We start from the raw sequence: 21155 nt of genomic DNA on the forward strand, positions 1-21155 counted from the left end.
TTCTATCCCTAATGAAAGCAACGCACAATGGAATGGAAATGAGAGAAGAGAGAGAGAGATAACTTTTAAGTGGCCTTTGATGGCAGGGCTTATACTGGCTTGAGTTAAGCCCCTCTGTGGGCCTCAAGAATGAAGCTTGAAAAAAGGACTCTGAATGTGTGTGTGTGCGGGTGTGTGTGTGTCTGCGTGTTTGTGAGAGAGTGTTAGCGAATGAAGGTGCATGTAGGCCTGAGTTTGTTTCAGATTATACCAAATGCATATTGTTCTTTCTAACAACATGTATAACCTCTCCTTCAAAACGCTGTACCATTTCCAAAGTAAAGAAATAATAAACCTGTGTTCAGATGACTCTACAGTGCATGAGTGGGAAGAGTATGTGTTTTTAATCACATCCGGGCACCATGCTATGATATTAATACAGTACAATCTGATGTGTGTTCCCAGGATACTCCTCCATACCTCATCTATATGCTAATGTGTGCAGAGGTTGTGATAAAAGCATATATTGCTTCTGTGGACTACACAGCAGCAGGAATATCTGACCACATCTCTAAGTACACTGCACATACAAGTCTTGTTAATACACTCAATACTATCACTTGCAAAAAAAAAGATTTTGGGAGTCATTTCAAAACATGTTGGGTATATCAACAAGAGTATCTGAAGAGTTCCAGCTCCCCGTTCTAACTGCAATTCTAATACAACTAATGAGCTGGCATGGCTTCATAACTCTCTAAGGTCGGAGGGCCATATCAACCGGCAAACACACTGCTGAATGCTGTTGAACAAGTACACCTCTTTTGGCAGAATATAATGTGACGATCGCACGTACAATTTTAAGGTGGGACAGCAGCCTCATGACGTCAGCCATATCAGCGAGGATGAGCAGGCGGGTGACAGCAGAGAGGAGGGCGCGGGCAGCCCTCACCATGGTGCCACGTTTCACAGAGGAGCACGGGTCATCGGCAAACTCTGACGAAGCAATACGCATCGTCTCTCCTGCAAGAGGAAAGGAAGAAAGACTGTAAGCTAAAGAGTGACATGATTTTGTTTGACTTACTACTGTATACACCATTTTTGTTTATGAATAGACTGTTTAACGGTCATATTTGCAAGAAAAGTTGATTTTTGAATCTTATTCCTGACTCGTCAAATACAGACGCTTTGGGATTGTAAAACGGGCCGGTTGCCGTCCCAGAGAGTCAGTATTTGTCGAGTCAGGAATGAGACTCAAAAATCAACTTTTCTTACAAATGGGACCTTCAACACCAGTTTCTGAACAGTTGCACGTGGGAAATTTACATGAGGAAAACACAAAGAAACATTGAAGAAAGTGAATGTGACACCTCTATACCAATATTTTATACCTATATATGTTCATTGCAAAAATATCATAATCAAGTACATTAACTCTTTAACAGTTCTACTATTTATTTTGTTTGCAACCATAGTTAAAAAGTGTATTCTATTTTTCCAGTTGAAGCTAAAGTGAGCTAATGTTGGGGATCAAATACACTGAGATGACTGGTTGTTCCTTGAAATTGTGTGTGCACTGTGACCCATGTCACCCATTTGGGACCACTACTAACTTTCCTCATCAAAGCTCATAAAACTGTCTTGTTTGTTCAGAAATAGATGGCTAAGAACTTAATGCGAAAGAAGCCAAAATATGCTCAAACCCATACAACTACCGAGATTTAGGCAGCCTTACAGAATGATGATGACGGCTGAGCTGTTTCCCTCCATAATGTGCTGCAAAGTGGTTTCGTTATGACCTCCCTTCACCCGTTTCACCTCAGGTCAAGTAACATTCTAGACAGCATTAATTCTGCCATGTCTCTGAGCAGAACTCATCCCTCACAGCCTTAACACACTGCATACAAATGTTAAGTTATTGTTTTAATAAATGTGTGTCTTCATTTTAAGCAGCAACACTGCCTTTATTCAGTGTTTATTGACAACTTAGTATTTTATGCTTATATCCAACAAAGCATTAGTGAGAAAATGGGCTGTTTTCTAAATAAAGATACAAAAGTTCCAACTGGGTCAGTAGCAAAGAAGCAGCAGGTCAACACAGTGCCAGCTCTTTTTGCATGAGTTAAAAAGTACTGAGCAAATAAAGCTCTTTGTTTATCTCACATACCCAGCCTGGTTATGAGAGTTCAAATGTATTTCTAAAGGAAGCCTAACTGGGCAACGTCCCATGCCAAGTTATTTTACAGAGGGGTGTTAGACTGAAAACATCACATGGGATGTGCACGGCCCAGGAAAGGAAGGCTCTGCCCAGAACATTATTGGTACCCATCTACCGAGCATCAGTGATATCAATGAGTGAGGTGAGGTGTCTGTGCAGAGCCCAAAGGATGCTAAAACACCAACCCCAGTTCACCCTGCTGCCGTTGGGCTAAAGATACAGACACTGCTGTACGACGGCACTACAGGGCAGCTTGTTTCTTCAGGCTGTGAGACACCTTAACTCATCCATTGCATTCAAATATAAAATTAGTTTTATTTTTTAATGACTCATTAATTATTAATCCACCCCTATAAGTTCTGTCTTTAGTAGTAGCATAAAGGGACAACAAACTGCAATTTGTTCTGTAAAATGATAATAAAATAATCTATCTTGTACAGTAATGTAAGGTGTATAAACTGCCCTGACACATCCTAACATACATACGCACAACCTGAAAAAAACACACACACACAAAGGCAAACAAGATGATGAATGCACACACACACTGTTGCTGGTAGTGTCATAAGTCTGTCTGGCCCATTGATGAGCCAGTGAAGAATGACAGTACAAAGGGCCTGATTACTGAACCCCTCTGTGGTCTGAAATTAGCATCTATAATTTAATCATGACAAGATAAAGGGGTTTGGGATGATGAGGTCACAATGACAGAGGTCTGATGAGGTGATGACAGATTTTGGGCTGTTTCACAATTTACATTGACCTTAACTAGCATGCTGATGCCGCTGGACTGGGGATATATCTTGCTGCTGCTAAACATCTTGTAAAAATTAGATATGATGTGTTTCCGCTATTCAGCAGACTCTAAAAGAATATATCTGGCCTGATATTTATAAAGTCCTTCATGTAAAACAGTTTCCCCTGATAACCTGTAATTATATCCAACCTAGCAAAAAAGTGGAGTGTAAGGAGAGAATGAAGAGGGTGCAGCCCACTTCTGTGCTGAAGAGCTTTGGAGCGTGCCCAAATTCTCATGATGGCAGTAAAAGCTTGGCAGATGTGGAGTATTAACTTTCATCTGCTATTCTAGTGTCCTGGGACAGGCAAGTTTAATACATGACCTTAATTCTTGCCATCAAAAGAATCAGAAAGGTCAAGAAATTATTGCTTTTGCTGCAACCATTTGTCAATTAATCGATTAGTTCATTGAAAGAAAATTATTCAACAACCAATTAAATAGTCAATTGATCATTTTAGTCCCTTTTCAAGCAAAAATGTCAAATGTCATTGCTGGTTCCAGTTTCTTAAATGTGATGATTTGCTGCTTTTCTTTGTCATGTATGATAGTAAATGAAGGAATTTGGGTTTTGGATTGTTAGCTGGTCGAAAGGAGCAATGTGAAGACGTCACTTTTTGACATATTATATGGACGATTAATCAATGAATCACTAAAATAATCAGCAGATGAATCTTGATGTAAATAATCATTAGTTGCAGCCCTAATTTCAACATATACTAACAAAGATGCAAACGTGTGCTACAGTAGTTCAAACCATGCCCCAAAGAAAAAAAAGTTCTTCCATAAATGTTTTTTAACACAGCCTTTCTTTGGTTTTGGTTCACATGCCAAACAAGCGAAGAAGATTGATCTTGTCCTTCCTGATGTCAGCTGCATTGATGACCTGTGTGGCAACAGTCTATTTCATGCCTCAAAAGAGCTGTGTGCCAACGCAGTCGAGTCAGTGTTCAACAGCACCGGCGGCCAAGTGGAGCTGACAGTGCAGGATGAGGAATACGACTACAACACAACATACTGTGTGCCGAGCTCCATTTGCTCTTTCTGCTGATGTAGTTATTGAATGGGGAATCCAATTCCATTCTAGGGACAAACATTTGATTCACGTAAAGGCTCACTGACTTGCACTCCGCGCAGAGAGGAAACTTTGGAAACTGTGACATTGTCCCATCTGAGCAAGCGCTCCCAGAAAGATTGAGTATGATTTGTTGAGTTGCATTCATGCAGAAGCTTCGTGGTAGGAGACATCTGAAATTTCCAAACTGTTGCTAATGAGAATGGGCATCTATAATGCCTTAAAATTCAGCAAGGATCCCAACCATCACAGACAGTCGAAGCTTTAACGATGCATGACTTTAGGGTAAACAACTCCAACATTTGGCTCATTACATTCATGAGGCTGCATGCTCCAAGTAAAGCCTAAATCTAATGGGTACTAATCTGTTATATATAATGGATTTGCCTTGCCACACTTAACTCTAACACTATCTAAAGTTGTGTACAGGTCTGACTTGTTCTGACATCTGGTCCACTTCATACATTCTCCAAACATTCCAGTTTTTATATCAATTACTCTCCCTGTGCAGCCTTCAACACCGAAAAAGGTTTCCTCTACAGTATTTTCACAGAAACAACAGCAGCGCTAGTAAATCATTTCAGCTAGAACGATGCTGAGTAGAGATCTAACGCAACAATATCTGTAATACCTGTATATGTTCAAGATATGGTCCAAACTGGTATATACAGGATTCAGGAAGCTGTATTAACATCTCAACATTTTTTGTGTGTGACTACCCAATTAACACTATATGTATTCTGGGGTCCATTCCCCATAGTGTGTCTGCTTTTTTGTAATAACAGGGACTGTACATTGCACTGACAACCTGACCTGAAAATTGCAAGCCTTAAACTTTAGACAATGGTGGAATGGACTCTTCTACGCTGCAATTGAAGTAAATAAAAATGCTTCAAGAAGAAAGTTAGACATAAACTAGAGTTTTTGAATTCATGTGTCATTCAGAAAAGTTCATTATCCAGCCACCATCCTATGTTGACACCCATGTCCGTTTGTTGGTTGGTTGGTTTGTCAGCAGGTTCACACAAAAACTACTGAACAGATTTAAATGAAACTTGGATGCCCAGAATAGACCACATTAACTTTTGGTGCAGATCCAAAAGGTTCCAAGATTTCTTTCTCACATTCTTGTACATTGGGAGACAGCAATTTTTGAGATTTCAGTTAATTCCTCAGGGAGTTATACATTAATCTTAATGGAAGAAAATCAGCTGTATTTAAGTGGCTGGTATCAATGAGTGAGTCTAATTTGATGCAGATCCTAAATCCGGTGAGCTTTATTAAGTTATTTAAAATATAGCCCATTGGGACATGGTTACAGTGGGACCTCGGAGGGAACTGATAGTATGTGGGCAGCCCTTTACTGACAGATGACGCTCTAGAAAGTTTAGACACAACCCAAAGTCATATACCATGTTATACTTTAGAACTAAGTATGTGTGTCTGAAAGGAGAATAATATAATATATATAATAATTATATAATAATATTGCTGGGGGAGAGGAGGAGTTACTGTCTGGAGGTGAATGACAGGGATATTGCACAATGGCTCTGTAGTTATTTGAACAGAGCAACGCAAGTATATTACACAAGCAATGTATCTGCATATGAACATTCAACAAGCTCACCTTGCTTACGAACATCCTCCACAGCAGCAATGAGCTCCTCCTTGAGGTCCTGGCTGTCTTTGGCAATCTGCTCACCCTTTTCCAGAAAGTTCTGGGTAGCCTGCTCAACAGATACTGCCAGGACATGGGCCTTCTTGGAGCGCCCCTTCTTCTTACTGGATGGCCCTTTGTTGCTGGTGTTCACCAGGGTAGTCACCTAAGAAGTAGGAGAGGTAATTACAGTTGGTTGAGTACCATACAGTGTGTCTAACAAGGGTGAAAAATCATAACTTGCTCTTGGTGCAGGATGGTGTTGTCTAAAATATTAAAAATTGCTCCAAATGTATAACCTGTTGCATGCTTTGCTAATGTCAACAACTGACAGTGAATCAACAAAGCATTATTATGAGATATTATAAGATAAATATTATATCTTTATAATACTGAAAGAGACAATGAGCTGTCTCTAGCTGTTGCCCAGCAATGTCAATCCAATAAAAAGATCAATTCCAACCAATATGCTACTTTCTTTCCTCTTTTTGGGAGATGTACAGTCCATTACAATGATGGGAGAATATTCTGTTCTGGTTTTGGAATGAATACTGAAACAACCATAGAAAAACACTTAACTACAGTGACAAATAGCCATGTCTTTATCCATAATGTGGGCTTCCACAACTGTAATGAGGCAATTCATTCTAAATGCTATCACAGCTACAGAAACATGCAAATTTGTACACAGCATTAATCAGGTACATTGCCTCATCTTAGACAGGACCCATTGAAAATACTTAACCCTCAGCTTCAATGGGCATCAATACTGGAAAGTACAGCCAGTACATCAGTGACTGAAATGAACCTTAGGCAACAACTTCCTTGATCTCAGCTCTTTTGGATAGGCTACACTGCACAGAATCAATGGGATGATGTGTTACTGAATCCAAGAGAATGAACTTGCGATCTAATTGGAAAAAGTCAGCATATCGCCAAAGTATATTTTGTCGGAAAGTGTATTACAATATTTCCATTAAGAAAGCTTCTAGTGCTGTGAAGGAGCAATACTGTTTTGGACTATATAGCCATTGATTTCTCCCCAAAGCAGATAGTCAGTCAAGAAGATGACACAAAGAGAGATATGTTTAGTGCAAAAACTATGTGTTGATTCCAAGTGTAAACCAACTATGAAGTCACCCATTGGTTTGTGGACTACTGTTTTGAAGCCTCAAGTTTGTCATGGCTCTCGCCATCTCTGAGCCAAAAACAACCATATTTGGATGAGTGTGAGGCTGAGGAGGATGTCCTGATTGACGACCCAAGAACATGCTGTGGTGGTGACTTCACACCATCACAGGATAGCCACAACCTAAAGCAAACCCTGCTTTATCATCTATTTTACTCTAAATGGGACTATAATTTACAAAAATGCTGTATTGAAGAACACTTGTACTAGCAATTGAGACCATAAAATCATTCAGAAACTGTCCACTAAGGTAATAAATCAAGAGAGAACCAGGATATTACATACATCTGACCTAATTTTTGCAACCAGTGGAGTCACCTCCTGCTGGGCATTAGAAAGGATGTGGATTTAAGCTACTTTCACATTGGCTTCACTTTTAAGACCAAGAAGAAATATTTCATACTGTCTATGGTTGGTTCATGTTATTGCATGTGTAGATGAAGTGCCATTGTCCAACGGCCAAAAGAATAAAGAGCCTGTTTCAGGCAAGCACTTTGCCTTAAAGAAGTTACAAAATCTAGAGGAACAGGCATCCTCACTAAAAGCTAAAAGCTTTTAACTAATCAGCCATAACAAACTGCACTCCTGAGAAAATTCTGAGAAATATCTGTTGCAAATAGCACTTGGAGAGTGACACGCACTGTGCAAGTATGTTTAGTTTATACTTATTTTACAGACATACTGTGAGAAAATAAAATGGTTTGAAACCATCCATATTAATTATACCCTATTGAGCTATAATTAAAGTGTCATTATCATCAGACAGAAATGTTCTGAAAGAGAAAGTCTGTGTTTGCTATTAATTAAGAAAAAAAAACAACACATTAAGCTCAGTCAGCCTACGGGACAGGCAATAGAAGAGCAAAAATCACTTCCTACCGGTCAATTATTCATCTAAGAGAGGAATTATTTCTTAAGCTTCTACGTCTGTCACACTGTTGCTGGACATAATGACACATGTCTGTCTAAAGCCCGTAAAGAGGCACGTGGAAAGAATTGCTCATTAAACCTTACAGTCAGAGTTTGCTGTGGGAGTATATATCATACTTCAGCTGAAAATGCACAATGGGGTGATATGATTCGTTTTCTGGAATATATCAGAGGTTTTCACTTTGAGAAGGTGCTAAGAGCAAAGTTATGTCCTTTCTTTGCTGCATAACTCAGGGATTCTAGACTGGAATAAAAACTTTAATGATGCATGTCCGTGCCCCTGATGGATCCAGGAAAAGTAGAGCTGATATAAGACTAAGTAAACCTTTTCGGTCATAATACTTTTTTAAGTGTTTTTAAAGCAATTAATGATTTAACAACATTATTTTTAGAATCTGTATTCAAAGCTGCCCTGAGAACCAACTTTGAAACATCTGTTTACCATCAACTCATCTGCTCAACATCACCTTACACAGCTGAACGAGTGCTCATTATGAAGTGCAATGGTGTGTTTCTTTCAATCTAAGTTTGTTGAATCAATAACTCATCATTATATTTACACATGAAAGCGCACACAAACCTGTGCACACAAACTCCCTCTGCCACACACACAAACACACTCAGATGCTGGCTGCCCACATAAAGGCGTAGATCTGCCACTACCGACAGACAAGCTGACAAACAGGCACAATCAATCAAACACAAAAACACAAATAAAGGCAGAATCCCTATTCTTTCATGTTCTACCTCACAGACCGCATTACTAATTCTTGTTATTGTTGTTTAGCAAAAACTCAACAGTGCACTGATGTGTCCCGCCTGATTCAAAATCAGCTAGTGATGCAGAAAAAAATTTCCGTCAGTGCAGGTCTTTACTCGCTACAATACAAATACCTGTTTTATACTGTATAACTAATTAACATGGCCATAATATTGCTCCAAACCCCCAAACAGTCATTTCTGGCTTTCTGCAGATTCTTGGATTTTTATACATCTAGTAAGGAGGAAAGCAAATATTAATTTCTGATTGGCTATCAAGGGTCTTTTTTATAGTAAATCACCACAAATGTAGGCAGCTGGTCAAGAGTTTAGTAACTTATCTAAATCAGCATGCCAGCCACAGGCTGCTTCACCCTATGGTAGTATGTCAATTGAAATAGACCTAACTATTGGGTAAAAAAGACCTTCATCTCGTTACCCTTTTTCTCTTGTGAATTCCAGACTACCATGTCTACGAAATGTCAAAAACACTACATGGCCTTGGAGAGGAGGAGGAGAACTCTTCCGAAGAGGTAACTAATTTTGCGATGATATCAATACTACATGTATTCGGACGTATCCCCAATACCAACAAAAGGGTGAAAGGTAATATACAGGCAAACAGAAGAGTACGAAGCAGCTACACTCAACGTCACAACGTCACAACGTCATCAACGTCATAATCATGCCCACTTGCTCTCTGTGAATTCTTTGAACAATGATCACACATGGGCTCAATCGGACTTTGTACTCAGGAGTTGGCAGAGTATATTCCCTCTAATGTCCAGGCCAACAGATTTGTATATTTGCGTTCACACATACAGCTTGTGCAGGTAGTACCCAGAAAATTTTAGAGTAGAAGTGCATGTGTGAAAGGGCCTAGGTTGTCAAGGCTCTAGTAAACTAAAACACAATGAAGAGCCCTCATTTAAGAAACAATGGATGAGCTCCAATCATGGCATTCTTCATCTCAACATGGTGCATCAAAACACTCTGTTTTGTAGTGTCACCTGCTTAACTCTTGCTAAAGTGCCTTTTACTGCTGTGTAGAGACAGCTTAAATGTGGTGCAGAACAATAACATAGTTTTAATCTGTGTGCGGTTGGATGTTTGATATGTTTTCAACTGCGATTACGGCGTTTCATAAAGTCCCATTAAGGTTCATTGTTTAGAAGTGGTGACTGGGGAGGCCATGGAGGGCTTCTGGCTTCATTGCGGTGTTAATGAAAACATAATTTAATTTGTTTAGCACTGTGCATGGTGGCAAAAATGTCACATGTAGAGTGTAAGTGTTTGCACCTGGTCCTTTAAAACTGCATTACATTCTTTAGCAGTTCTTCAGTCAAGCAGAGCAATAATTGGAGCTAATGACATCCCTAAGTTGGCTGCCCATGCCATTACAAAGTAGATGCGCTGCCAACAGCTGGCAACGGACACTGTGGATTAGAGGCAGCAATGTAAATATGTCGGTAGGAATAGGGAAGAAAGATTAATCATCCAACTACATTAGTGTTTTCAATTGGTTGATTTTAAGGGTTCTGTGTCCATTATACCAGCTCACGGGAGGGGTTACCTGATTACCTGGTGTGATGGTTTTTGAAATACTTATGCATTATTTTTTTTATTTTTTTTAATCAAAAGGGTTCAAATGTCATTTGAGAAGATCCAGGTGTTAATTAAATTCTCTACAGTCCCAGAGCTTCTCTGATTGTAATTTTGTGGCACATAAATGTATCATAGACGGAAGAGAAACTGTTGCATCTCCTTCTTTCTTCAGATATTTTTACTTAGAGATTAGAGGTCAAGTCTTTAGCTTTCTCTTTTATCTTGGTTCAACCTTGGAGTTAATAAGATATTTAACTTCTAAGTCTACTTAATATCATTTGTTCTCTTCCACGGAACAAAAGGCAAGAACATGGGAGTTAGAGTTATGGGCTTGCATGATTCATCTGCACTTCAAATGCTTATTTATTCATTAAAACAGGCCCGGGCTGTATAACACAAAGAGATAAGGCTACTGCATGTGTCATGTAGCTTTTCCAAAGGGAATGAGTCAGTAAAGTCAAAGTTGGTTGACATTTTGTATTGCAACAGCAGCTATCATTTATTTCAATTATTTTTGCTTTGCCTACTGGGAAATGAGAAATGCTAGTTAGGTTTCATGACAACGAAGTCTTTAAGACTGCTGGCCTGAAGTGGACTAATAGAAATGTGCTTGAAATTTAGGATACAATAATTCAGTCTTTTTTTCATAGCTGTAGGTGCTTTCAACTAGGCCTGCACAATATGAGAAAAATCTGCAGTGTGCGATAACATTGCTCAATATTGTGATGACAACATGACTTGCGATGAAAATAAATAAAAAAAACTGACACTAATTAATTTGAGGATTAGCTGACAGCTAGCTGGGGCTTTATCTGATCGGCCAAATGGTATAAATGCATGGCCTATGTACTGTATCCAGAGCTCCATGTGATAGGTTAAATTATTACATGCCAAGTGTGAATGCATGGCATCTGTATATAAAATGATATTTCTTGTAATTATTCTTTTGTGTGTTGGTGTTCACTGTGCATGTTCATATTATTATGACGATAAAAATAGTATATTAGTAAACACTCATTTCAGCTGGCAATGAACATAAGCCACCGTTGTGGCAGTGCTGTAAGTGTTATTTTAGAATTTAACTTGATTCTTTTCCAGAGGGCTCTGCATGATCTTGTCGACCCTAATATAAAGTACAGTATTACCTCAGATTAAATAATTGGTCATACTTTTTGGAGACAGATAGGTTGAAAGGATTTAGCACAGCCAAGCTGAGTGAAGAGGCTATACAGGCTGCTGCGTACGTCCAGAAGCATAGCCAGAGAACTAATTTAAAGGACCTACATAAACAGGCAACAGAGTTTACACTGATTTGATGAAGCTTGGAAATCTGATTTAACAAAACATCCCTGGGAGGGACAAACATTGCGGGAGGAAAGACATTGCTTTAGTTTCAGGCTGAATGACATTCCATTTTGAGGTCCTCAGACACTGCATCTTTTTACTGTGGTTGCTGAGGCATCCACGTTTAATCACTGTCACTTTCACAGAGACATGGCATGTGACAAATAGCCTGACTGTTTAACTTTTAAGACATATTCGGCACTGACAGCCATCAAGTTCACACACAGCCTATCATGAAAACAAATGCTGCAACATGATGTAAGCCCACAACATTGAAAGTAATGAGTATGCTTGAAAGATAATAGCAATACCAAACATACAGACACACACTGACAAACTTCTAACACAGCCATGCCACTTTAAAAACACAGGGAAAATGTCAAATATACAAGTTTGTAACATTTAACTATATCTGAGTTAAATTTGTAATTTGTAAGAGTTTGTACAATGTATTATGTAGATGGCACAATGATGTGATGTCAGAAGAAAATTAACAAAATACATTGAATCTATTAATCTGTGTTTATTAAACAATACAAAGGATAATATAAAGTTTAAGAATTCTTCAACATTATAGTCACAAAATGTGATACTGGATAACTGTCCAGAGCTCATGGTGAATCGCAAAAAAGCTTAAAAAAGAGGGTTGAAAAGCAAATAAAAACTTGAGACTGGCAGTCAGCCAATGCCATCAGTAATAACAAGCAATCTGGAGTAATTTTATGGGCCATTTTATTTTGCCACTTTATCTGACAGGATGTTACACAATGAGGAAACCCCTAAAGGGTCCCCGAAAGGGTAGTAAGTCTCTCTTAAAATGGGTTTAATCTACCCGTTTCAGTCACTGGTACACTATGTAGTAAAATATTGTGTCATTTGGGATTAACACTAAAAACATATATACTGTATAATCTTGTTTTTATACAAATGTGTTTATTACCTCTGCCAAGGAGGTTATGTTTTCAAGATTTCACGGATTTCCATGAAACTTGGATGGAGGATGGGTTACAGTCCAGAATAGACCCCATTAACTCTACCTTAGGATTCAGATAAAAGATGGATCCAGGATTCTGTCTCTCACTTTATTTAACATTGCGAGAAAAAAAAAATTTCACCGACAAAAACTCAGGCATATTTAGGTGGCTGGTATCTATGAGTAAGTACAAAAGGGAGCCGTTGAGCCTTGGCGGATATATGAATTCTACTGAGTGCCACTCCAGTTTAATATGTATTCACATACTTGTAAGTTGAAGGTTAAGGTTGCATATTTCAATAAGTAGCAAAACTGAGTTTTGCTGTACCAGATAGAAATGTATTCATCTTGGAGTTTACAGTTATTTTTTGGAACCCATAACCTTATTTTAACACATTTTATTTTGAAGTTTACTTTTCTCTGACTGGCTGACTGATCATTTGAAAAAAGAGAATCTGGTAGGGCAAACCAATTCTTCTGGACATCTGTATTGCAGTGACCTAAATCATCTGTGGGATGTCAGACACAGTCCTTTACTTACAGTACTCCCCCTCTATGGGCACATGTGGCCATTAAAGGGGTGAGCAGTAAAAGATCAAACCTGTTCTACACACACAAGGCATACAGCAGCACAGTGAAGTGAAAGATAAATGGTGTCATAAAGCTATTTTTGCATGTCATGACTTCAAAACAAAAAACTCAGAAGCCTTCAATACCTATTGCAAAAACAAAAAAAGGACTGAGCACACAGACTAATCAAACGGTTCCCCCAGGGAAGCAGGTAGGAACAAAAGTAGTTTGCAAAAAGAAATGACGCGGGCCACAGTAATGTTTGCCTGGTGCATCCAAATGTGGCCTTATACAAAACAAAATAGATTCAGCGTCTTGGCAAGGCAGCCTTGCCCTTTTCTGCCAGCTGGTAATTGGCCCTGGGCAAGCCCATTTATCGTGTGTATTAGCAGCACTGCTTGGATTTTATGCAAGACCACACTGGGGTTATTTCCATACAGCCACAAGTTATGTCATACTCGAGCCTTAGCCTCGACCACTCAGGCAAGCTTTACTATGTGGACTACGGTGAAATATACAGAATATATCCTGTATAGAACTATGTTTCATATCTTAACCTTACAATTAATGAGTGTTCTTGGATATTTGATGGTGCACCAAATCCTTTGAGTTCCATTACATCACCACCCAGAAATGTTGAAAGAAAAAAAGCAAAGAATAGAAGCCCAGACTCAACAAGAGCGTACATCAGTTCGGTCAGGACTCATGAGTGCACGAATAAGTCAACTTACTTGCCACTATTACTGTAAGCCAATTATACAATTGGCTTACAGTAAGCACATGAAAATATCAGCTGTGAGTACAATCTTAACGATAGCAAGAAGATTAAAATGTAAAGGTCTTATCAGCAGATTTAGAATGATATGATTGGACATACATTAGTGTTACAGGGAGTAAGAGGGATAAGAGTATATAGAGTAATAGGGATAGAGAAATGAGTGTGAGCTGTCTGCACGGATGCTGCAACAGTATAAAATATTTAATTCTTAGCTGGCTAAAGAGGGAGACTCTTGTCTGGTTGTGTTCTGCCTGATGAGGAGAGAATTAAAATGTCTATGTGAATACTTCTTGATGGTGAAAAGAGACACACTGAACTGTCTGGCTCATTATGTTGTTATGTGCTTGACCACAGGGGTCCTCCACACAGTATTAATAGGAAAACGTGCATTTGCAACATGCTGCATTACATACAGTGGTTCTCCAGGGGCCAGATATAAACACACTAAGTATGCATACAAATACGATTATGCGATTGCATTTTCCACACATTAGTTGGTATTTAATTGCATACTTCTTGCATGCCACGTGAACACAAGGTTTTCCAGAGAAAGCACAGCAAGATATGGGGAAGTAGATGTAAATATAGTATAAAGTGAGAGACCAAATCAAAGTCAAATGATGAGGCTTTTTGATGAGTATGCATTCTATAAACTTAATTTTAATTACTATTTATCCCTCAGTATAAAAGGTATAAACAGAATGTTTGATGAGCTCATTTTCGTTTGATGAGCACTACTTGTGCCACAAACAGTGAAGCCGTGTGTAATGACCTTGCATAAGGATGGCAGCTCGGGTGATGTCGGAGGGGCCCCAAAAGGCAGAAAGCATGACTGGCAAAATTGTGCTTCTTCTCTGCCATTCTTTTTTTCTTTTTTTTTTTCTTTCTGAGACACTGGAGCACAAATATGCAATCTTAAATGCAAACAGTTGATTAAGCATGTGTCTACATTCATTTATAGCTATTTTTCAGTGGAGGTGCAGTTCAGGCTCATGCATGCACGCACATACAGTAATGATAGAATAAGTACGACTTATGTAACCGAACAATGTGTATGCACGGCTTTATAACTCTAATGAGTGTGCACAAGTATTTCTGTATCCGTGCAGGGTTTCAGTCTTGAATCAATACTGTTTAATGTATCTGTCCACAGGTGTTGTCCTACTGGAGAACTACTGCTCCTGCTATGTAATAATGTTAAAATAACATAAAAGTGTATTAAAAAAATAATGAATCAAAGCAGTAAATTACACTTATTCTATAATATGTGATTGCTCAGGGATTAAGCTGACTTAAGCTTTTATAAAGTACTAATAAAAAAGATTTGCAAGCTGAACAGACTCCGCACGTGTCATGCTACCAACTACATATAAATATGTCCAGCCACATATTAACATGGCCAATGTTGAACAAAATGCATGTGGACAGCTGATACTGTGAATAACGGATAATTCTTGGGTCAGTTCTCTCCCCTAGGAAAATTTCAAGATGTTCCCAAAGATTGATTGCACAAGGAACGAGACACACGCAATGAGCACAGAGAGACATCAAGACACGGTCACTGGGCAAGAAAGACACAGGACAGCAGAGGCGCAATGAGGACAAATCCACAAAAATTGTTTAGCCTTTCTAAAGCAGACACAAGAATACACTTGCACAGGAATCTCATGCAGATTTGGGTAGGAGGAAATATGATGATTTAGACACAGAAAAGGGGAAAATCCCATCTACATACACAAGATTGGCTTGTTAGCAACATATGATGTGTTGACATGATGATACATTACAATATTTATTTTGTTTTCCGTTTTAATGCTATGGACACTTAAAATATATAGCTAGCTATAGCACTGTAAACAGTCAGCCATGGCATAGTACTTCTCGCGTCAGACCTATCCGGAATTAACACTGCAACACTGTAAATTCTTCAAACACATGGTGGAGAAACAAGCTTAGCTGGATTCATCCAGTTTGCTGCACCATGTTTCAAGCCGTTTCCCATCCTCCTCCCAACCATGTCTGACTCCATTTATTTCTCACACCTTTGTCATCAGCAGTCATGTCCTTGCCAGAATTCATTAATTCAGCCAGCTCTTCTAAATCCTACTCAAGTATGCAGGATTTTAAACTGCAACTCAGATATGAAAGCTCACTGCTGATTGGATAACAAATATGTCTGGATCATTGGATGCTGAAATGTTGTGATGGAATGATGCTGGAAAAAATGTATCCCAAACAAAAACAGTCCAGTTGTTACCACAGCATATTGTATTCACGTAAAATGGATATGCACAAGAAAAACAGTTTACTGACGTACAACTTTCAGCCTTTCTCTATTTTAACCCCAATTCCAAAACGGGGATGCTGTGTAAAAAAATGTACAAGTGAACTGTTTTTACCAACAACAGTTATACAAAGTTTTACAATCTTGTGTTTCACAAAGTGGTGAACCTCGCCCCGCCCTTGCTTGTGAACAACTCAGTCTTTGGAGGATGCCCCTTTCAAACCCAATCACAATACTATCACCTATTACCATTTAACCTGTTTACCTGTAAAATATTCCAAAGTTGTTTTGTTATCATTCCCAGTCTTTTGTTGACCTTGTCCCAACTTGTTTGAAGAGTGTTGCTGGCATCCTATTCAGCATAAGCATATATTTACAAAAATCAATGAAGTTGATGAGGTAAAACATTACACTATGATATATACTGAGTTTCTCAATTGATAGTGTGTCAAAGGGATTAGCATATTATCACTTTCTGCTATATCTAAGTTTTACAAAGCATCCCAACTTTTTTGGAATCATGGTTGAGACATAAACAGACAATGTTTGTTTGTTTTTTCTTAAAAGCAATGACATAAAGTATTCATTGAGCTAGGGAACAGTTAACAGGTAGGCTAATACGTAAGTGATTATACTGCAGCTGTGGTGAGGCTAACCTTTCCTTCAGGCCTAAGGAGTTGTTGTGCCTTGCCCTCCCATTTTATTGCTGATCAATAGTATTAAATGCCATGCGGCCTTTCCTCTCCAGAGCCCCGGCCAGTGGACTCTCCACTCAGTAGTAAATCCCTGTGGCTCTGCGTAGCCATTCAATTTTCCGCCTTCAGCCTCTGCGACTTGCATCCAATGGATGAGTGATGCACTTTAACTGTTGAACATTAGGAAAGGGTGCGCGCATGTGCGTGCACGTGTATCCAACACATCCATACACAGCTCCTGAGAGATTCTGTTAACCTTTCGCACCTCCTACAGTTAGTAATATCCATAACCTTCCATCTTAAATAATTGATGAGGCCGTTTATGCCCATGTGTAAAGTGCATAATGTGTGCAAAAGCTCAGGGGACAAAAGCAAGAGGGCGTTGTCTTCATTTTTCCAAGTGAGCAAATCAGTCACCTAGCTGTGAGAGGGACAATATAGAAACCAGTTTTCACAAGGTGGCTTGCTGTGATGGCTTCAGGCCATGTTACACACGGGGTGTTCACCAAGTGTGACACAGTAGATACAACACACACTACTGAGTGTCTAATCCCCAGCAAACTGTACGTCTATTTGCACACAAACTACATACTGAAGACAAATAAACATACATATGCAGACAACTGCATAAACTTGCATTGCACATTTGCATATAAGAAAATATGCAAACATACTGTATACTCATATCTTTTCCTGAAAATGTGAACTGTGCAGCCCTACTTAAGAATCGTGCAGAGCTGCATTATGTTTCTTAGATTTTTTTACACTGAAGGCTGTGCACACTTTCTCATACCCTGTTATTTAAAATATCTTTTGAAGTTAACAAGTGCTGAAGTGCAAAGCAGTCAGGATTAGTGAGCATTAGAATTAGTACCTGAATGGGTTTTTGGGTAGCAAGGAGGAAGGGTTTTAGCATGAAGTGTCACAGAGCAGGGGTGTCAAGCTCTGACATTCTCAACCACTGTATGCAGCATGCTCTACGGCAACAATATCCTCAGAATACCTCCTGGAGGCATGCTCAGAATTAAAGGCTGGAGGTGAATGTTGGATTGGAGCTGTGCCTTACAATGATGGATGAGAAGAAAAAACGATGAATAGTAAAACATCGCACTAGATTTCAAACAACTTTACCCAACTATCAGCTTTATGTTCAGTTTTTTCTTTTTTTCTAGTGATTTTTTTAAACATACAATACATATTACATATGAGGTCTCATAGTATTTTAAGTTATGAACACTCACGGAATGTATCAAATAGTGGCAACAAGATTCAGTAGAAAAGCAGAGCCAGTGGAATCAATGGTGTTATCTGCAGTAATGATTCTCGCATTTTGAAAGGTGAACTTCTAAGAACAGCATTCATTCATTCTGCTCTGAGAGTGGAAAAGACTTTCAGGCTTCCCATAATATTTCCTCATTAGTAACCTTCTTAGCCCATGTTCCTATACGCTGTTTGATCCTCCCACTCCTTCATTATCATTCTCACAGATGTCTTTTTGCTATCATTGAGGTTACGTAATTCATTTTTGAGGCATGACAGGATAATTTTTGATGCATAGTTGATAAGAATTAGACAGAACGGGTCCATAAGCTCTAGTGGTACTTTTCAGGTGGACATGCTTTAAACCACTTGATGTTTTGTAAGAAAGATTTTGCACCCATTTGAAAATCACTGCACAAAGCCCTATGCAAGAGCCAAACTCTGGAACCACATACTAGCTGGAGGATATTGTTCTCTGTAGAGAGAATTCTGAGCATACCTAAAAAAAAAGTGGGAGAAAAAAAAAAAATAAAACCAACTGGATGCCCAGAAATGAGAATGTACCTAAAAATACAATTCATCTAGTGTGTGGGAAAAAGACTAAGATTATTCCATGGGGAACTGGTCTAAGGGAAACAAGGGCAGCATTAAGAGAGTGGGTTTTGAAATCAATACAACACTGGCCAATTAGAAAATTTCAGTAACAATGTATTCTTTTTAACTCCCAAACTTTCCACCTCTACTTAAAATGTAAATTAAGGATACTGAAAGTTTTGTTAAAATTGGGTATTTATTTGGTACAAATGCCAATAAGTCCTCATTTGACTTTGGTTAAATTTTTTGCATGATATGCCTTGAGGTTTTCACATAATCCTCACAACAAATGGCAGCATATATGTCATCTGAGAGGCAGTTCACTTCAAAGACAAACCACATAAAAGCTTTCTTGAATCTCATTCTGAAATGGCTACAAGTGTGAGAAAAAAATAAATCACTGCAGCCATCCACTGAAAACACGGCTTCAAGGACTGTGTCTGAATATAACAGTACCATGAGGTTCGAACTTTGGATGGCATGATACAACAGTAGCAACAGAGGACATGAATACTTACAGTATACTATGCACTGCACTATGCACTGCTATGAAGTGCTTTGCTTCTCAAGCAGCAGTCCACCTTCAGTAAATTAATCAAAGTCTGACAACTCTACTGGCATCCTCTGTGTGTGATCACTGCATTTAATTATTTCTCTCACTCTAACCTTCAGTCCCACTCCATCCACATTTACAGATCAACATGCCCTCCAAAAAGAAACTGATTTAAGACTATTGACCGATATACCATGGCCTGGTATAGTCATACTCATCTTACAATTCACATTTCAATTGCTGACCGAGACAGTTTTGACTTTAAAGTAATGTTGCAACAAGCTTGACCTTTGACTTCACAGATTACTAAGCCATTTATGTATTTTGACTGAGAGCTAAATGAAGATAACATAGGTTGCCTTTGTGGAGCAACACACTGCAGCTCAGGTTGTCATTTGAATTGTGGCACCTGTATCTTCCAGCCTATTTTAAGCAGTGATAAACCTATATATTATGGTGCGGTTACTTAAATGATAATGCATTAAATCAACAAAAGTTCCCAACGAACTCCAGATAGATGTGAAAAACATAGTTGTCTGTCCACACCATGTTTGTAGGTGCACAGCTAAGCAGTGAGCTAAACACACTTCCAATAAAAGTAGGAGTCAGCCTCTGTGAAACCATGAGAACATTTTTGGTCAACAAATGAATTGATTTGTGATTATTATTCAGAAAACAATGAGATATCATAAACCACTGCCCAAATGTATTAATACAATAATAACAAAAAGCTACATTGTCCCTTGTGCCAAGGACCAGTCAAATATCAACATCAAGTCAAATCAGGAAGTACATCACAACACATTATCATTAGACAGCTAGTATAACGGCAAGCTTGATTAACAGTAAACGAATTGCAGAAAAACTAAATGACTATGGGCTCTATCTTACACTCAGCGCAAAGCGGCACGCAGCGCAAGTGTCATTGCTAGTTACAGACTGATGCAGTTGCCATTTTCTCGTCCAGCGCCCAGGTTGTGTAAATAGCAAATGTACTTGCGCCCACCTGTGGGCCCCTGGGCGTGTTGGTCTTAAAATAAGGTGTGGTCAGATGGTGGATTGATATCTTGAGGCAGCAGAAAGCGACAGTGTCATAGACTAACAAAAAGCTTGTCTAGAGTCAAAGGCGCAGTGTGTTTCCTGCTATTTAAAGGATGCATTAGAAGCGTCTTCATAGGCGGGTTCACACCGTTCATACTAGGGCTGGGCGATATGGCCAAAACTGTTATCACGATCTGTTTTTTTATATTGATCGATGTTGATAATTATCACGATATACAGTATATTTAACAATTATGATGTTGAATTGACAGTTTTAAGAGTATTTTCCGTAGGACAGAACCCAAAACAAACCAGAAGGTTAATTATGGTTTATAAAATACAATTATTTATTGTCAGAATGAATAGGTGACAAACATTCAACAGAACCAACCGACCAAATGGCTTTCTGTTAAACACCGAATAAATAAAATGATGAATATGTACAACAAATTGCTTTTTTCAAACGTGTCTCAAACATTTTAGAGGTAGTATACTGAACTGAACATGGATTAAAGAAAATAAAATAAAAAGGTAAATGTTGAGGATGATTATGCTGCTGTATTATTTGAATATTGCTTGCTTCTTGAGCTTATAGGTAGTTGTTCAGTTCAGCTTTAATGCCTCCTGTTCTGTAAGACCTGACGTGGTTCGTACGTGCGACCAGACCACATATCAACTGTGACATCTCTGAGCTGCTCCTCCAACTTTACTCTACTCTCTGCGTAGAGACGATTTTTCAACCGTGCTTATAGGCATCATATCTTTATCGATACAGCACGTAACTGCGCTGGTTATGTCTTTGAGTCGCTTCGGTTTCTGCTCATATGGGGTAATGGCTGAAAAAGCAGCGGCACCTGT

The 21155-nt window shown here is 38.8% G+C and overlaps 1 protein-coding gene across 1 annotated transcript in view; it reads right to left on the reverse strand.

Annotated features, from left to right (window-relative positions):
* The window catches only part of ctnna2 (catenin (cadherin-associated protein), alpha 2), a 322519-nt gene that overhangs the window by 260634 nt on the left and 40730 nt on the right, over positions 1 to 21155 (reverse strand). Inside the window, exons 3-4 of the mRNA XM_084366449.1 lie at positions 5693 to 5888; positions 833 to 999 (exon numbers count right to left, since the gene is read on the reverse strand). Coding sequence (XP_084222575.1) covers positions 833 to 999; positions 5693 to 5888 — 363 coding nt within the window. The remainder of the gene's footprint in view (positions 1 to 832; positions 1000 to 5692; positions 5889 to 21155) is intronic.

Source organism: Pagrus pagrus (genome assembly GCF_965226575.1).
Source record: "Pagrus pagrus genome assembly, chromosome: 2".
Lineage (NCBI taxonomy): Eukaryota > Metazoa > Chordata > Actinopteri > Spariformes > Sparidae > Pagrus > Pagrus pagrus.